Source organism: Monoraphidium neglectum (genome assembly GCF_000611645.1).
Source record: "Monoraphidium neglectum strain SAG 48.87 unplaced genomic scaffold scaffold01797, whole genome shotgun sequence".
NCBI classification, from domain to species: Eukaryota; Viridiplantae; Chlorophyta; class Chlorophyceae; order Sphaeropleales; family Selenastraceae; genus Monoraphidium; species Monoraphidium neglectum.
In genome coordinates, this window is record NW_014011831.1 from 1 (window position 1) to 11,900 (window position 11,900).

The 11,900-nt window shown below is 64.0% G+C and overlaps 4 protein-coding genes across 4 annotated transcripts; 2 read left to right on the forward strand and 2 right to left on the reverse strand.

Annotated features, from left to right (window-relative positions):
• Positions 1–220: 220 nt before the first annotated feature.
• Positions 221–1,805, reverse strand: MNEG_9034 (hypothetical protein; the record flags this gene model as incomplete). The annotated part of the gene is made up of 5 exons (XM_014042491.1): positions 221–355; positions 588–665; positions 850–917; positions 1,118–1,244; positions 1,599–1,805. 5 exons carry the CDS (start codon positions 1,803–1,805, stop codon positions 221–223), a joined length of 615 nt encoding a protein of 204 aa, XP_013897945.1.
• A 1,806-nt stretch (positions 1,806–3,611) lies between these two features.
• Positions 3,612–4,448, forward strand: MNEG_9035 (hypothetical protein; the record flags this gene model as incomplete). Its single annotated transcript, XM_014042492.1, has 1 exon — positions 3,612–4,448. One exon carries the CDS (start codon positions 3,612–3,614, stop codon positions 4,446–4,448), a length of 837 nt encoding a protein of 278 aa, XP_013897946.1.
• A 371-nt stretch (positions 4,449–4,819) lies between these two features.
• Positions 4,820–9,390, reverse strand: MNEG_9036 (formamidopyrimidine-DNA glycosylase; the record flags this gene model as incomplete). The annotated part of the gene is made up of 13 exons (XM_014042493.1): positions 4,820–4,915; positions 5,120–5,755; positions 6,094–6,142; positions 6,509–6,708; positions 7,017–7,176; positions 7,325–7,450; positions 7,553–7,605; positions 7,716–7,776; positions 7,991–8,027; positions 8,334–8,424; positions 8,854–8,918; positions 9,180–9,240; positions 9,355–9,390. 13 exons carry the CDS (start codon positions 9,388–9,390, stop codon positions 4,820–4,822), a joined length of 1,671 nt encoding a protein of 556 aa, XP_013897947.1.
• A 2,073-nt stretch (positions 9,391–11,463) lies between these two features.
• Positions 11,464–11,703, forward strand: MNEG_9037 (hypothetical protein; the record flags this gene model as incomplete). The annotated part of the gene is made up of 1 exon (XM_014042494.1): positions 11,464–11,703. The coding sequence occupies one exon, from the start codon at positions 11,464–11,466 to the stop codon at positions 11,701–11,703; it is 240 nt and encodes a 79-aa protein (XP_013897948.1).
• Positions 11,704–11,900: the final 197 nt, after the last annotated feature.

An 11,900-nucleotide genomic window follows, 5' to 3' on the forward strand; every position in this document is an offset into this window, starting at 1 on the left:
GTGATGAGTAATCTGCCAAGGGCCGGCCATCAGCGTCACAGTGTCAGCCAGCCCCTCCTATCCCACAAATCACACGCACACACGCACACAACACACACTTACACACACGCACAAAGACAAAACATGCGTCGCCCCAACCCCGACTCCGGCCCTTGCCCTGGCCGTCGCGGTGGCTGACTAGACACCCCCATCATACCATCCCCAGGAAGCGGGGCAACAATCAACCAAACGCGGGCCCATGCTCACGGTCTGTGAGGTACAGCAGGCACCATTGGATCCAGATGCAGTCGTACCGCCCCGCCACCGGCTCAAACTGCTGCAGCCCCTTGCACAGGAACTCCCCCGTCGCGTGGCCCTGCGGGACGACGGGCCGGCGTCAGATGCAGTCGAGCCCGTCACATTGGCAGCAAGAGAGAGAGGGGCAGGGCGTTCACGCTCGGCGCTGCAGGGGCTATGCCCCGCCTCGCTCGCTCGCCGCGACGGCCTGCCCGGCTGCCTTTGATGGGCGCTCTTCATCGGTCCCCCGGCCCGGACCCGGCATGTTTGAAGAGTTTGAGGGAGTTGATGAAAAAAAAAAGCGTGCGCACCTCCGGGTAGTTCTTGCCCGCCACTGCCAGCTTTAGGCTCTTCTGGGCCTTTTTCAGCAGGTGCTGCGAGGGCTCCAGCTACGGGCCGGGCCGGGCGGGGCGCGGGCACGGCGCGAGGGGCAGGCGGGGGCTGCGGGTGGGCACGGGTGCCGTGCGCAGGGCTCCGGCATGGGCGATTGCGCGAGGCCCCAAAGCTGCGAAAAGCGGCCTAACATCGCGCGCAGGCCACTGCCGGTGCTGGCGGGCCCTGGCAGGAACCCACCAGGTCCACCATGTGGAAGTGGTGCAGCAGCAGCTCCTGCGTCACGCGGCCCACGCCAGCGCCGCAGTCTGCCGCGTGTGAGCACAGGGGGTTGGGGTTTGGGGGAGCGTGAAGGGGACAGCGAGGTGAGGGGGCACTGCCGCAAGCTCCTGGGAGCTGACCCCTTGCAAGTGGGTGCGGAAAAAGGGGGTCGCGGAGCGGGAGGCCAGGACACGGCCCACCGCGCGGCGGCGGCAGCGGCAAGAGCGATGGAGCGGCGGCGACGCACCCACTGCCGTGAGCTTGCGCTTGCCGCCTGCCGCTGCTTTGAGGTGGGTCTTGAAGACCTGCGATTCATGGGCGCCAGGCGGCGACGCAGAAGTTGGGTCGCGGTGCTGCCCGGGACGCGACCTGACCTGGCATGATTGCCGGATCTAAACAGCGGGTTAAAGGAGAACAGCGCTGCGCAGTGAAGGTCAAGGCGGCATGGGCCTGCGACACCCTGATTACGGTTGCGGACCCATTGGCGACGCCGAGCCGCTGCACGAGCCGCCCCTGGCCCCCTGCCGCCCCTCCGGCCCCCACTCGCCCCGGCAACAAGCTTCGATGCTCCGCGCCTTGGGCCGTGCGGCCCCAGGCAGCCAGCCGCCTGCCTGCACGCACAGCAGGAGCCGCGCCCGCGCCCGCTCCGGGCTCCCCCGTGAGCGTGAGCTTGCGCCCCAGCCCTGCGCCGCGCGTGCTCGCCGCGAGAGGCCACTGCAGGGGCCCACCTTCCGGAGCATCTCCCGGCTGTCGCCAATGTCGAAGCTGCTGACGTGGCCGAAGCCGCCGAGGACGCCATTATAGGAGGCCTCCTGCTTGTCCCAGTACTCGACCGCCCCCTTGTACCAGCCCTCATGGGTCCCGTCCTGCCCCTTGGCGCGCTCCCAGAGCTCCCCAGGGCGGGAGTACGCGCCCTGCAGATTGAACGGGTGCATGCATGTGCGTGCATGGCGGTGTGCATGGTGGGTGGGCGGCATGCGCAGGGCGCAGGGCGCAGGGCGGGCACGCCTCGGGCTGCCCTGCATGCAGAAGGTCAGCTGCATGCTACTGCTGCCTGCAGCATGCGTGAGCAGTCACCTTGCCGTCTGAGTCGCGCCCCGGCGCCTCCATTCCTCTGCGGGTTGCAGGCGGCTGCACCGCTGCCGCTGCTCGCGATGCGCCGCCGCCGCTGGCTTCAACCGGCCGTCCGTCACAAGAGCACAGCAGGAGGAAGGATGACAGAGCGAGTAGTTCGTATATAAATGTGAATGCTACAGGCGCTGGTGAGGATGTCTAAGCCAGCTCTACAAGGCCACGAAAATGATAGGCGACTCGATTGCGACGGGGCCTTGAGGACATCCGACTTAGTCTTCAAGCGTCGTGAGGTATCTCTGCGCTTTTGCAGCAGGATATGATAAGTCAGCGAAACTCACAACCAGATCAAGCGGGATCTCTGCAAAAGTATGATGTTGAGGCTTCCTGAAAATATGTCAGATAACATTACGATTCCAGAGTGGCGCATGCTTTTACACTTCCAGGTCTCGCTCTAAGCTGACCTGGAGCTGACTGCCAGGCAGGTGTTGAGACCACCGCCGTACTGGCTGCCTCCTTATACAAGGGCATACAACTCATGCTTGATCCAAAAATGACATCAGAAATGTTGTACAAGGTTGCGCCAGGTGCTGTGCGCATACCGCTGCTTGCCACGTTTGCCATTTGCCATGCCTCCAGTGATGATGGCCGGCTCCTATACACACCACCTGGAAATGCGTACGGTACTTGCCACTGCTATGACAAGTGGTGTTTCATGGTTTGTTTGCATGGCGTTGAACACATGGTGCTGAATACGCATTTAAAACACCAGACGTGCCAGTACCATGTCTGCTGCAGCCCTAGTCAAGCACGCTAAGGCTGCTCGAACGCCACCTGGAAATTGTGGGGGTTGGCAGGCTTGTGTCGGTATCATACCGCTTCATACAGCAACCATTGTTCCCGCAGTCTTGCTGTTGTGTGCCACTCGGCCGCTCAAGCTATGTGGCAGCGCAAATCCGAACCCCATGGTGCACATCGCTTGAGCCTCCGGTTGCTAGCATTGGCACGTGAGCCTTGATTCCTACTCGTGTTGTATCCATGACGGGTAAATAGTGACGGGACTCAATTCCAGCACAAGGTGCAGTGCAGTCTCAGTCAAAGTCACCAGGTCACTCGCACCCTTGCGCGGGGAGTGCATGATGAGCTACCCTAGGCACCGACTAGCTTCGTTCGCTACTCACGATACATGTGTGGCTTTATTGAAAGAAATTTGCATCGCTACTGCTAAGATACTCAGCTTGGAGCGCAAAGTCACTCGCAGCTCAGACTTGGTGGCCGGACGAGTGACAAATCGTTCAATCACGCTTCGAAGACGAGCATAGGTCTTGAGAAACAGTGCGCTCCTTGGCTACAGTGGCCGTGCAGGGCAGCTGTCGTGCGAGGTGGTGCCCAGGTGGGGTTGGGGTCCCGCCTCTGCCTCTGTGCACGCAGTACCCGCTTATGCGCCTGAGCCGGTGCCAAGCGAGCGCAAGTGTGGAACTGATTCGGGATTTTTTGCTTCTGCACTCATAACATGCCCTTATTGATGGGGTTCATCGCCACTAGACTCTGACGCCACCGCCGACCACGCACATCTCATGTTTGCAGGGGGTGTGGCAAGGGCAGCCAAGTCTTCAGGGGCCGCGCCCCAGGACATCGCGGCTGCCTGAACCCCCTCACAACAGCAGGTGATGCCTCGCAAGGACCCCTGCAACGCCGCGCAGCGCTCCAGCGACGCATCGCAGGCGGCTCGCGCGGCGCAGCAGCAGCAGCAGCAGCAGCAGCAGCAGCATCAGCAGCAGCAGCACCATCTTGTAGTGCTGGGCAGCCACACCGCGCCCCAACCAGCCAGCCCCACAGCTGGACCGACGGAGAGCGTCTGCAGCTGCGCGCCTGGCCTTGAGTGGTCACCAAGCCCATCAGAGCAAGGGACTCAAGCCGCGAGCTGCCATGGTAGGAGCCTGCTGCAGCAACAAGAGCATCGCCCAAAGCAAGGAGGAAAGGCGAAAGGCGAGGGCGATAGCAAAGGCGCAGCGCTTGGGCCCCCGGGCTCGGAACTACGGCGGCTGGCGCTTGCTCACCCCGGGGTCACGAGAAACGCCCAGCTGCTGCTGTGCCCCGGGTGGGAGGCCTTGGCCGCAAGCGAGCGTGCTAATGGGCCACTCGCAGCTGCAACAGTGGCAGGCGGACCGCAGCCGGAGAGCCGCCCTACGCCAGCGAGTAGCGCGGCGGTAGAGCCGGTGATGCCAGCCAGCAGCCTTGGCTCCACCGCACGTGAGTGGTCTTATGCCACGGCCGCTCGCGCGTGCGCAGCAGGTGCAGAGTCGCGCCTCCCACCGCCGCAGCACGCACTGCTGCACACCATCGTGCAGCTGCAGGAGGAGATTTCGCAGCTGCATATGCTGCGGCAGCTGCTTGAGCGGCAGCTGCTGGCGCAGGAGCAGCAGCGGCAGCAGCAGCAGCAGCAGATGGCCCAGCAGGCGGCGCTGGCCTCGTGGCATGCGCGGCATGCCAGCTGCTTTGCCTGAGTGTGCGTGCCACTAGGGGCAAGGCAGGGCGAGTCTGGTGGGTGTCAGACGCCCCTGCGTGCGACGACTGGCCTCCCAATAAACATACTCCTGTGCAAGGGCTTGCATGAATGGCCCGCACTGGTATATGCTGGCTTTGGCCTCGGCAAGTGCCTTTGCGTGGTAAACCTTGTAACGTGTTGCCAAGCTTCACACTGCTGGGGTGCGGTCAACCGCCTGTTCTCACTAGCGGATGGCGTCGTAGCAGCACCAGGGCAGCAGCCAAAGCGAAGGGCACAGGTCGTCGTGCGAAAGGGCGCCACTGGCAAGGTTGGCGCCGGTCCAGCAGCAGCGGGGCGCCAGGAGGGCAGCGCGGGCGTGGTGCGACACTTTCATGCCTTTCCCCGCTTGGCGCCGCCGCTCCCAGCCGCGCGGCCGCGCCTGCCGCCGCGAGCGGCAGGCTCCGCCTTGGTGTCGCCGCCGTCTGCCTGGGCCGCAGGATGGTGGTTGCAGACGTTCTGATTCAGCAGAGGAAGAGAAGCAGCTGGGGTGCGCTCCATCGCAGCTGATTGTTGCAGGCAACGCACATGCAGGGCGCTGGCGTGAGCGGCGCAACACTCATGACCCACTCCCGCATGAGGTCCGCTTAGCGCAGCGGCTGCAGGCCGCTGCATGACCAGCCCTTCCCCCACCTGATCGCCGTCTGCCGCACCCTCGCCGCCCTTCCTCTTGCGCCCGCCTCCGCCAGCTTTCCCGCCCCCAGCGCCCCCCCGCGTCGCCGCCTCCGTCGTCGCCGCCGCTGCTGCCGCCGCCGCTCTGCCACGGCCCCTGCCGCGGCCTGCTGCCGCAGCGGGGCCCCTTGCGCGGCCGCGGCCCTTGCTCTTGGCCGCACCCGACAGGGGGCCCTCCGCAGAGCTCACCGACTCTGTCGGCGAGCCGGCGCCCCCATCCTGCTCCCTCTCCTGCTCCTGCACCTGCCGCCGTCGCTGCTGCTGCTGCTGCCGCGGCGGCGGCGCAGCAGCCTCCTCCTCGCTCTCCTCGCTCTCCTCGCTCTCCTCCTCACTCTTTTCCTCGCTCTCATCTTCGCTCTCCTCTTCGCTCTCTGCACTCTCCTCCTCGGATTCGGTGTCCGCCTTGCGCCTCCGCTTCCCGGTCCCCCGCCCTGCCGCCGCCTTGCCCCGCCCGCCGCGCGGCGCCGCCGCCTTCTTGCCCGCCGACGCCGGCTTCTTGCCGCCGCCGTCGCCCTCGGCCTCGCCGGTGCCGCCCTTCCCGGCGCCTCCCACCAGCTTTTGGAGCTCTGGAACGTACGCGCTGGTGCGGCCACCGGCCTGGGGAGGTCATAAAATTATGACAAATATCATAATACATATAACATAATTCAGCACTTGCATGTTTCAGGTCATCTTCATTGGCAGGGAGGCGGCCCATGCACATGTGTACCAACGAGCACCGGCGCAGGCATGTACACACTCAAACACGTTTGCACGCATGCTGACAAAAAAACTCACGTGCAACTTGTCACACAAACGCGCGCACACACACCCACACACACACACACACACACACATACACACACATACACACACGTGTGCGCGCACTCGCACACACACACACACGGACGCACATACGCACACACACACACACACACACACGCACGCGCCTGCACTGTCTTCATGATGCGTCCATCCACGACTCCATCCTTCCTGCTGGTCCACCTGGCGGTCGGGCGGGAGGGAGGAGGGGGCAGGGGACGCAGCGCTGAGCGGGTGACGACAACGGGCGCAGCATCGGGTGGGTAAGCAAAGAGGGGGGCCGGCGAGGGTGGGAGCTGGCAGCAGAAACGGTGGAGGGGTTCAGGAAGAGAAAGCCAGGGCGGGTGAGGCCGTGCGTCAGGAAGGGGGAGAGGTTGGAGTAGGATGCGGGCGGCAAACTCGGGGGTGCACCAGTCGGCGCTCTTGAGCAATGCAATGAGCGCCGAGCGCCCCGCCGACCGCCCATGAAAGCACTACCCTGCGGCTCGCCCCCTGGTCGTTCCCCCCACACAGCCGCCACGCGCTCCCCCGCCCACACACGACCCAGACCTGCTGTGGAATATCCAGCCCGGCGGGTACCGCGCCGCGTCCGCGCGCACGGCAACCGCCGTCGCGACCACGCTGCGCACGGCCTCGTGCAGCGCAGCAACGTGCTCCCGGCCCAGATCCGCCACCGGCTGCTCGGGGTGCAGCCGCGCGCAGTACAGTATCTCATCGGCCACCCAGTTGCCCACGCCCGCCGCGAACGCCTGCGCGGCGGCAGGGGAATGCAAGGAGACGCGGGGTTGGGCCGGGCCGGGTGCGCGGCATAGGTGCTGGTTGGCCCGCTGAGCGCGCGCGCCGACGCTTGGAAAGGAAGCCAGTGCATCCGCCCGAATCTGACAAGCGCCCTCAAGCGCCCAAATCATAGTCTGAAATCCAACTGCACCTCGGCTGCCCGTATGGCCCTGGGGATGTCAAACGCGGTCGGGTCCCAGATCAGATCAGGCCTCCTCAGATCTGGAGGATCACCTCATCCCCCAGACCTGATCTGGCCGCGGCTCGGCACACCGCGCACCTGGTCGAGCAGCACTGCCTTGAGCGCCGAGCGCTTGCGCTTCATGAGGCGCGCCTCGAAGTCCTCAAGAGACGGCATCTCGGTCAACGGGTCAAACCCCAGCTTGGCAAAGGCGTCACACTTGGCGGGGTCGCCCTGGACCAGCCGCAGCCGCCCAAACCTGCGAGTGAGATATAAGTTGGTGGGTGGGCGGGTGGGCCGGTGGGCAATTGGGCATACGAGCATCGGGGCGGGCAGCCAGCTGGGATGGCCTGAGATGGGGATTCGCCGCGGGCGTGCTGCACGGGCTTTGCAACACCCCTCCACACGAATTGGCCGGGGCGTCAGATGGGGACCCGGGCAGCCCGGATTGGACTAGGAGGCGCGTGGTGGGAGGCTGTGCTTCCAGGATCGAGGCGTCGCCATAAGGCACCTCGCATGAGTCATCAGGTGCCCTGGGGTGTTTGAGGGGTCGGGAGCCCCACACTGCGGCTTGAGGAGGTTGGCATGATGCGACGCCCCATCCATGCAAAAGGGAGGCTGCGCCCACCGCCCACCTGCGCCACTCATCAAAGGCGAGCCCGCTGCCATCCTCAAACTTGAGCTCCAGCTGCGAGGCGGGGCGGGGCGGCGTGGCAGGCTGCGTCGCAACCAGGCGGCAAGCTGTGTGGCGCTGGCAGCGCGGCCCGCGCCAAGCCCCGTTTGGTGGTCCCTGAAAACCAGGCGCGTCGCAGCCGCCCGCGGCTGCCGGCTGCCGTAGCGCGCCCCAGGCTCACGCCCCCTGGCGTGGGCCCGGCCGCCGCACGCCGGACGGACACGCGCGGGCGCTGGCGGACGCCACACACGAGCCGCGCAGCAGGACAGCGGGGCAGGAGGGCAGGAGGGCAGGAGGGCAGGAGGGCAGGAGGAGGGCAGCAGGGTGCCCGCCCCGGCGTGCCTTGCAGTGGGAGGGCGGCCAGGCTCTGTCGTGGGATCCCTTCTTGGCGGCTCGGTACTTGAAGTCGCGCAGCATGGACCCATCAGGACCCTTGACTGTGGAGGCGGGCGCGGGCGCAAGTGCGAGCGCGGGGCTGTGTTGAGCGCTCTGTGTGGGATGGCGGAGCAGTGGGTGGGGGGCGGGCGCCGCGGCGCCGTGCAGCGAGCCAGGCAGGGCGTCGCGCAGCTTCAGGGCTGGCAGTGCCGCGGCGCCACGCGCTCCCGCACGGGCAGCGACTGCGCCAGCCGCACACGGCTTTCTGACCACAGCGAGCGGGGCGTGGCCGCCGTCCTCACGCCGACTCCTCGACACGGGGCGTGTAGGGGCGGCAGGAAACGCGTGGGAGGGGCGGGGCGGCTCACCCAGCAGCTCTCCATCCATCCCCAGGTGTATCAGCAGCGCCGGGCCCGGCCCTGACAGCTGGACCCACAGGTTCTTGCCCTTGCGCCCGACCTGGCAGGTCGCGAGGTTGTTGTGCAGACAGGGGATGCAGGGAATCTCAGAGCGAATTGCGCGCAACAGCGGCAGCCTGCGCACACTCAATAATGGCGGTGACTCGGGGATGCTGTGAGGCGCGGCCGCTCTGCCTTTCTCCGGCTGGCGCTGGCCTGTTGCATGTGATGCACAAACGGGAGGCTGCGCTGGTGCACTTGCGCAACCGCAAAGCCCAGGCACTGAGAAACTCCTGGACGATTGCTTGCTGGAAGTCGTTGGGGTTTTAGGACCCGCTGCTATGACCAGTCGCCGGCTCATGATCCCCAACAACGCCACGCCCACGCCCACGCCCACGCCCTCGCCCACGCCCACGCACACACCACACGAAAGCATGCAGGCCCCCCTCCCTTGCGCAAGCACTTGAGTGCCGTGTGCGCGCATGCACACCTGCTCCACAGTTCGTCCTTCTAAAGCCGCTTTCATTTCCTCATGGGTGCAGCCCTCCAGCACCTCTGTGGAAAACAGGGTTGGTTGCGCATACATGATGAGAAAGGAGGGGTTGCTGGTTGCAAGGACCTGTCTGCAGTGTCTGCCACTCGCAGCACCTCTGTGGCACCACACATGCGCATTGTGCGGGCCATGGCGCAACAGGGCTAGTTCCTCATTTCTGCAAGCTGAGTGGTTTGCTGCAGCAATGCAGGCGCTTTGGGGTTGTGCGGCAGTGCCGCCGCGCCAGGAGACGCTCCCGGCAGCAGAGGCGCAGCTTTGCTCACTCGCATCGTCGGCGGCGACGCATGTTATGATCCGCTTGCCCTGCAGGTGCTCCTGCAGATCCTGATATCAAACATGTGTATGCCAGACAGCCAAATGTCAGGACGACAATTGCAAGTGAGAGGCAATCGCAACGTGCACCTTCTGTGCTGGCCGCGCGGCACGACCGCCGCGCACCAGGCGAGCGTCCTCCACCTCCGGAAGCTCAGGCATGGCGCAATGAATGCGAATGAGCCCCCACTAGTGTTTCTTGGGAGGCTGCGCTGATCAGGCGCCGGTGGTGAAAGCAGTGTTTCAGCGAAGCCTCAGATTCACGGCAGCACCAAGTCTCGCGTTCTTCGGTTGTATACGACTCTCAGAAATTCCTGGCCACGTTACGACCCTAATCCATCGGGGCTTCGGCGCACGGACCCTAGATCAGTCCACACACCCCCTGGTCACCAGTGTCACCATGCTCACACTGCTGCATAGGTGGCAACATATCCTGTGCACCAAGGTGCATGGGTTAACATGTGTTGTACTGCTGCCCTGCTTGCCCAGCACAGCACTTGCCGTAGCCATGTGTTGACCAAGAGGTGAGGGAGTCGCTGTGCTCATGAGGAATGGGCAACCTCGTCCTATGATGATGCGCCAACTCTGCGGACCGCCCCACATGGCAGGGGCCGCCAAGACTTTGGAAGAAACAAGGAACGTGGTTGCGGACAATCGGCCGTGTATGCTGCAAGCGAGCACCGCCAGCAAGCCTTGCTACTCATCAACCCGAAGGCATTGTGTACACACCCACGCCTCCCAGGTTGTGATCGATTAGTACTTGTCACCAGCATCCTTTGCCTGTCAAGGCTTGTCGCGCTCGTTAGAGAAGCGGAAGCTTTTCGCGTGATGACCTGCGCAAGGGTAATCTCCTGCCTGACCTAGCCTACCATTGCAGGCCCGGGCTCCTGCGTGCAGCTGCCGCCACAGCAGCTTGGGGGAAAGTCAATGGCTGTGCGCCGGCCGCTAATGCCGCACGGCCTGCCGCGCACCATTGCCGGGGTAGGAGCCCCGCGGCGCAGGCAGTGCGCCCAGCCGCACAACCATAACCCTCAACCCAGCAATTCAGTATGAAAGGTGAGCAGCGCCTACTCCAGCAGCTGCTTGCGCAGCCCGAATCTTTGAGTGGCCACTGATTCCACCATTTAAAAACATGACTGTATGTCTGAGTCGCTGCCACGAATGCCCTGCATGTGCTTTGGGGACCTGCTTCGAAACGTCCGTCTGGCCGTTTACTTCGTGTCCGAGCTGCCAATCCCCTGTTCAGCTCTACAGCCAAAATTATCTTCCTGCTGATGCTCTTGATGCTGCCTTCGCTGAGCCGTCAAGTTGCCCAATCACCTGCCAAATTTGTGTCCACTGGGGTGGCAAATGTACGCAATGGCATACTTGGCTGGCAGACACGTGGATGCAAGCTACGTATCCAGGGGAAGGCATGTCGACGCCACAGCATGGCGACCGCTGCATCAGCCTCAGCCTCAGCCCTGTTGACGAGAAAGGGACGTTGCAAAGTCGACAGCAGGCAACCACGCGAAACACAGCGTTGATGGACGCGTTGTGCATTGCGACCAGACTGGCAGGCACCGTCGGCCGCTTTGCACAGCACTGTGGTGGGCCCCCCTTCCACTGCCTGTGCTTGCGCTTGCACTGTGATACGTGTCAATCCCGATAGTACAGTTGCATGCATGCCACTTGACGTGCCATGCAGGGTTACGGGCAACTGACCAGCAGCGCACTACACTCCATTGTTGAATTGCTGCATCAACTGCAGCACCGCTTGCACAGCAGTCAACAGCAGCCTGCCCAGTAAAACAAGCCGTTCCAAGCCCTGTGTTTGGCTGGCCTCGGCTGCAGTTGCGAGTGCTACTGCTTTCACGCTAGGCCCCTGCAAACGATCGAGAGGATAACCGCGCACGGTCGCCGCAATAAGCAATCTCGCAACAATCTGTTGGGTCATGCATATGCTGGGATTGCATGTAAGACCGCAACCGTACAAGCTTTGCATCTGTGGTGGAGACTCTCGCTCACCAGGGGATTTTCTGGGCGACGCTTGGGTGCCTGCTTCGGATCTCAGTTCCCGTTCCTGGCTTGTTTCAGCCTGCTCTCGGTGCTCAACGAAATCCATCTGTCTTCGGAGCATTTCCGGCTTCTTCAAAACTCCTCATTGTAGCGAGACAGCAGTACCCTGCTGCCTCTGCTCAGCGCGTATCGTCCAGGCCAGCCCAGTGCCCGGCAACGCAGCACAGACAATCAAGGATGGCTCTCACCAGCTCCCGTATGGCGGCGCGGCCCATGGCCTCGAAGGCCGTGGCCCAGCGGGCCGTGATCAGCCGGTCCCGGGTCGTCCGCGCTAAGGCCGCGGCTGCCTCTGGCGAGGATCTTGGCTTCAAGACCATGCGTGATGGCGTGAAGGTTGCTGCGGAGGAGACGCTGCTGAGCCCGCGTTTCTACACCACGTGCGTGACCCCACGGCACCGGGGCGCGTGTGCGCAATGAGGGTGTCGCGGCCACAAGCGCACCAGCAGATGGTCAACTCTTGGACCTAGTGCATGCCTTGAACACGTTTGTGTACATCAGCTGGGTTTTCATGCGACGCATTGTGGTTGTGGCAGTTGTGTGCAGCTTGCGAGCTGCCGCAGGGGCTCCGGACGCCTCTCATTACCGCCACCCCACCCCTGCGCCCCACCCCACAC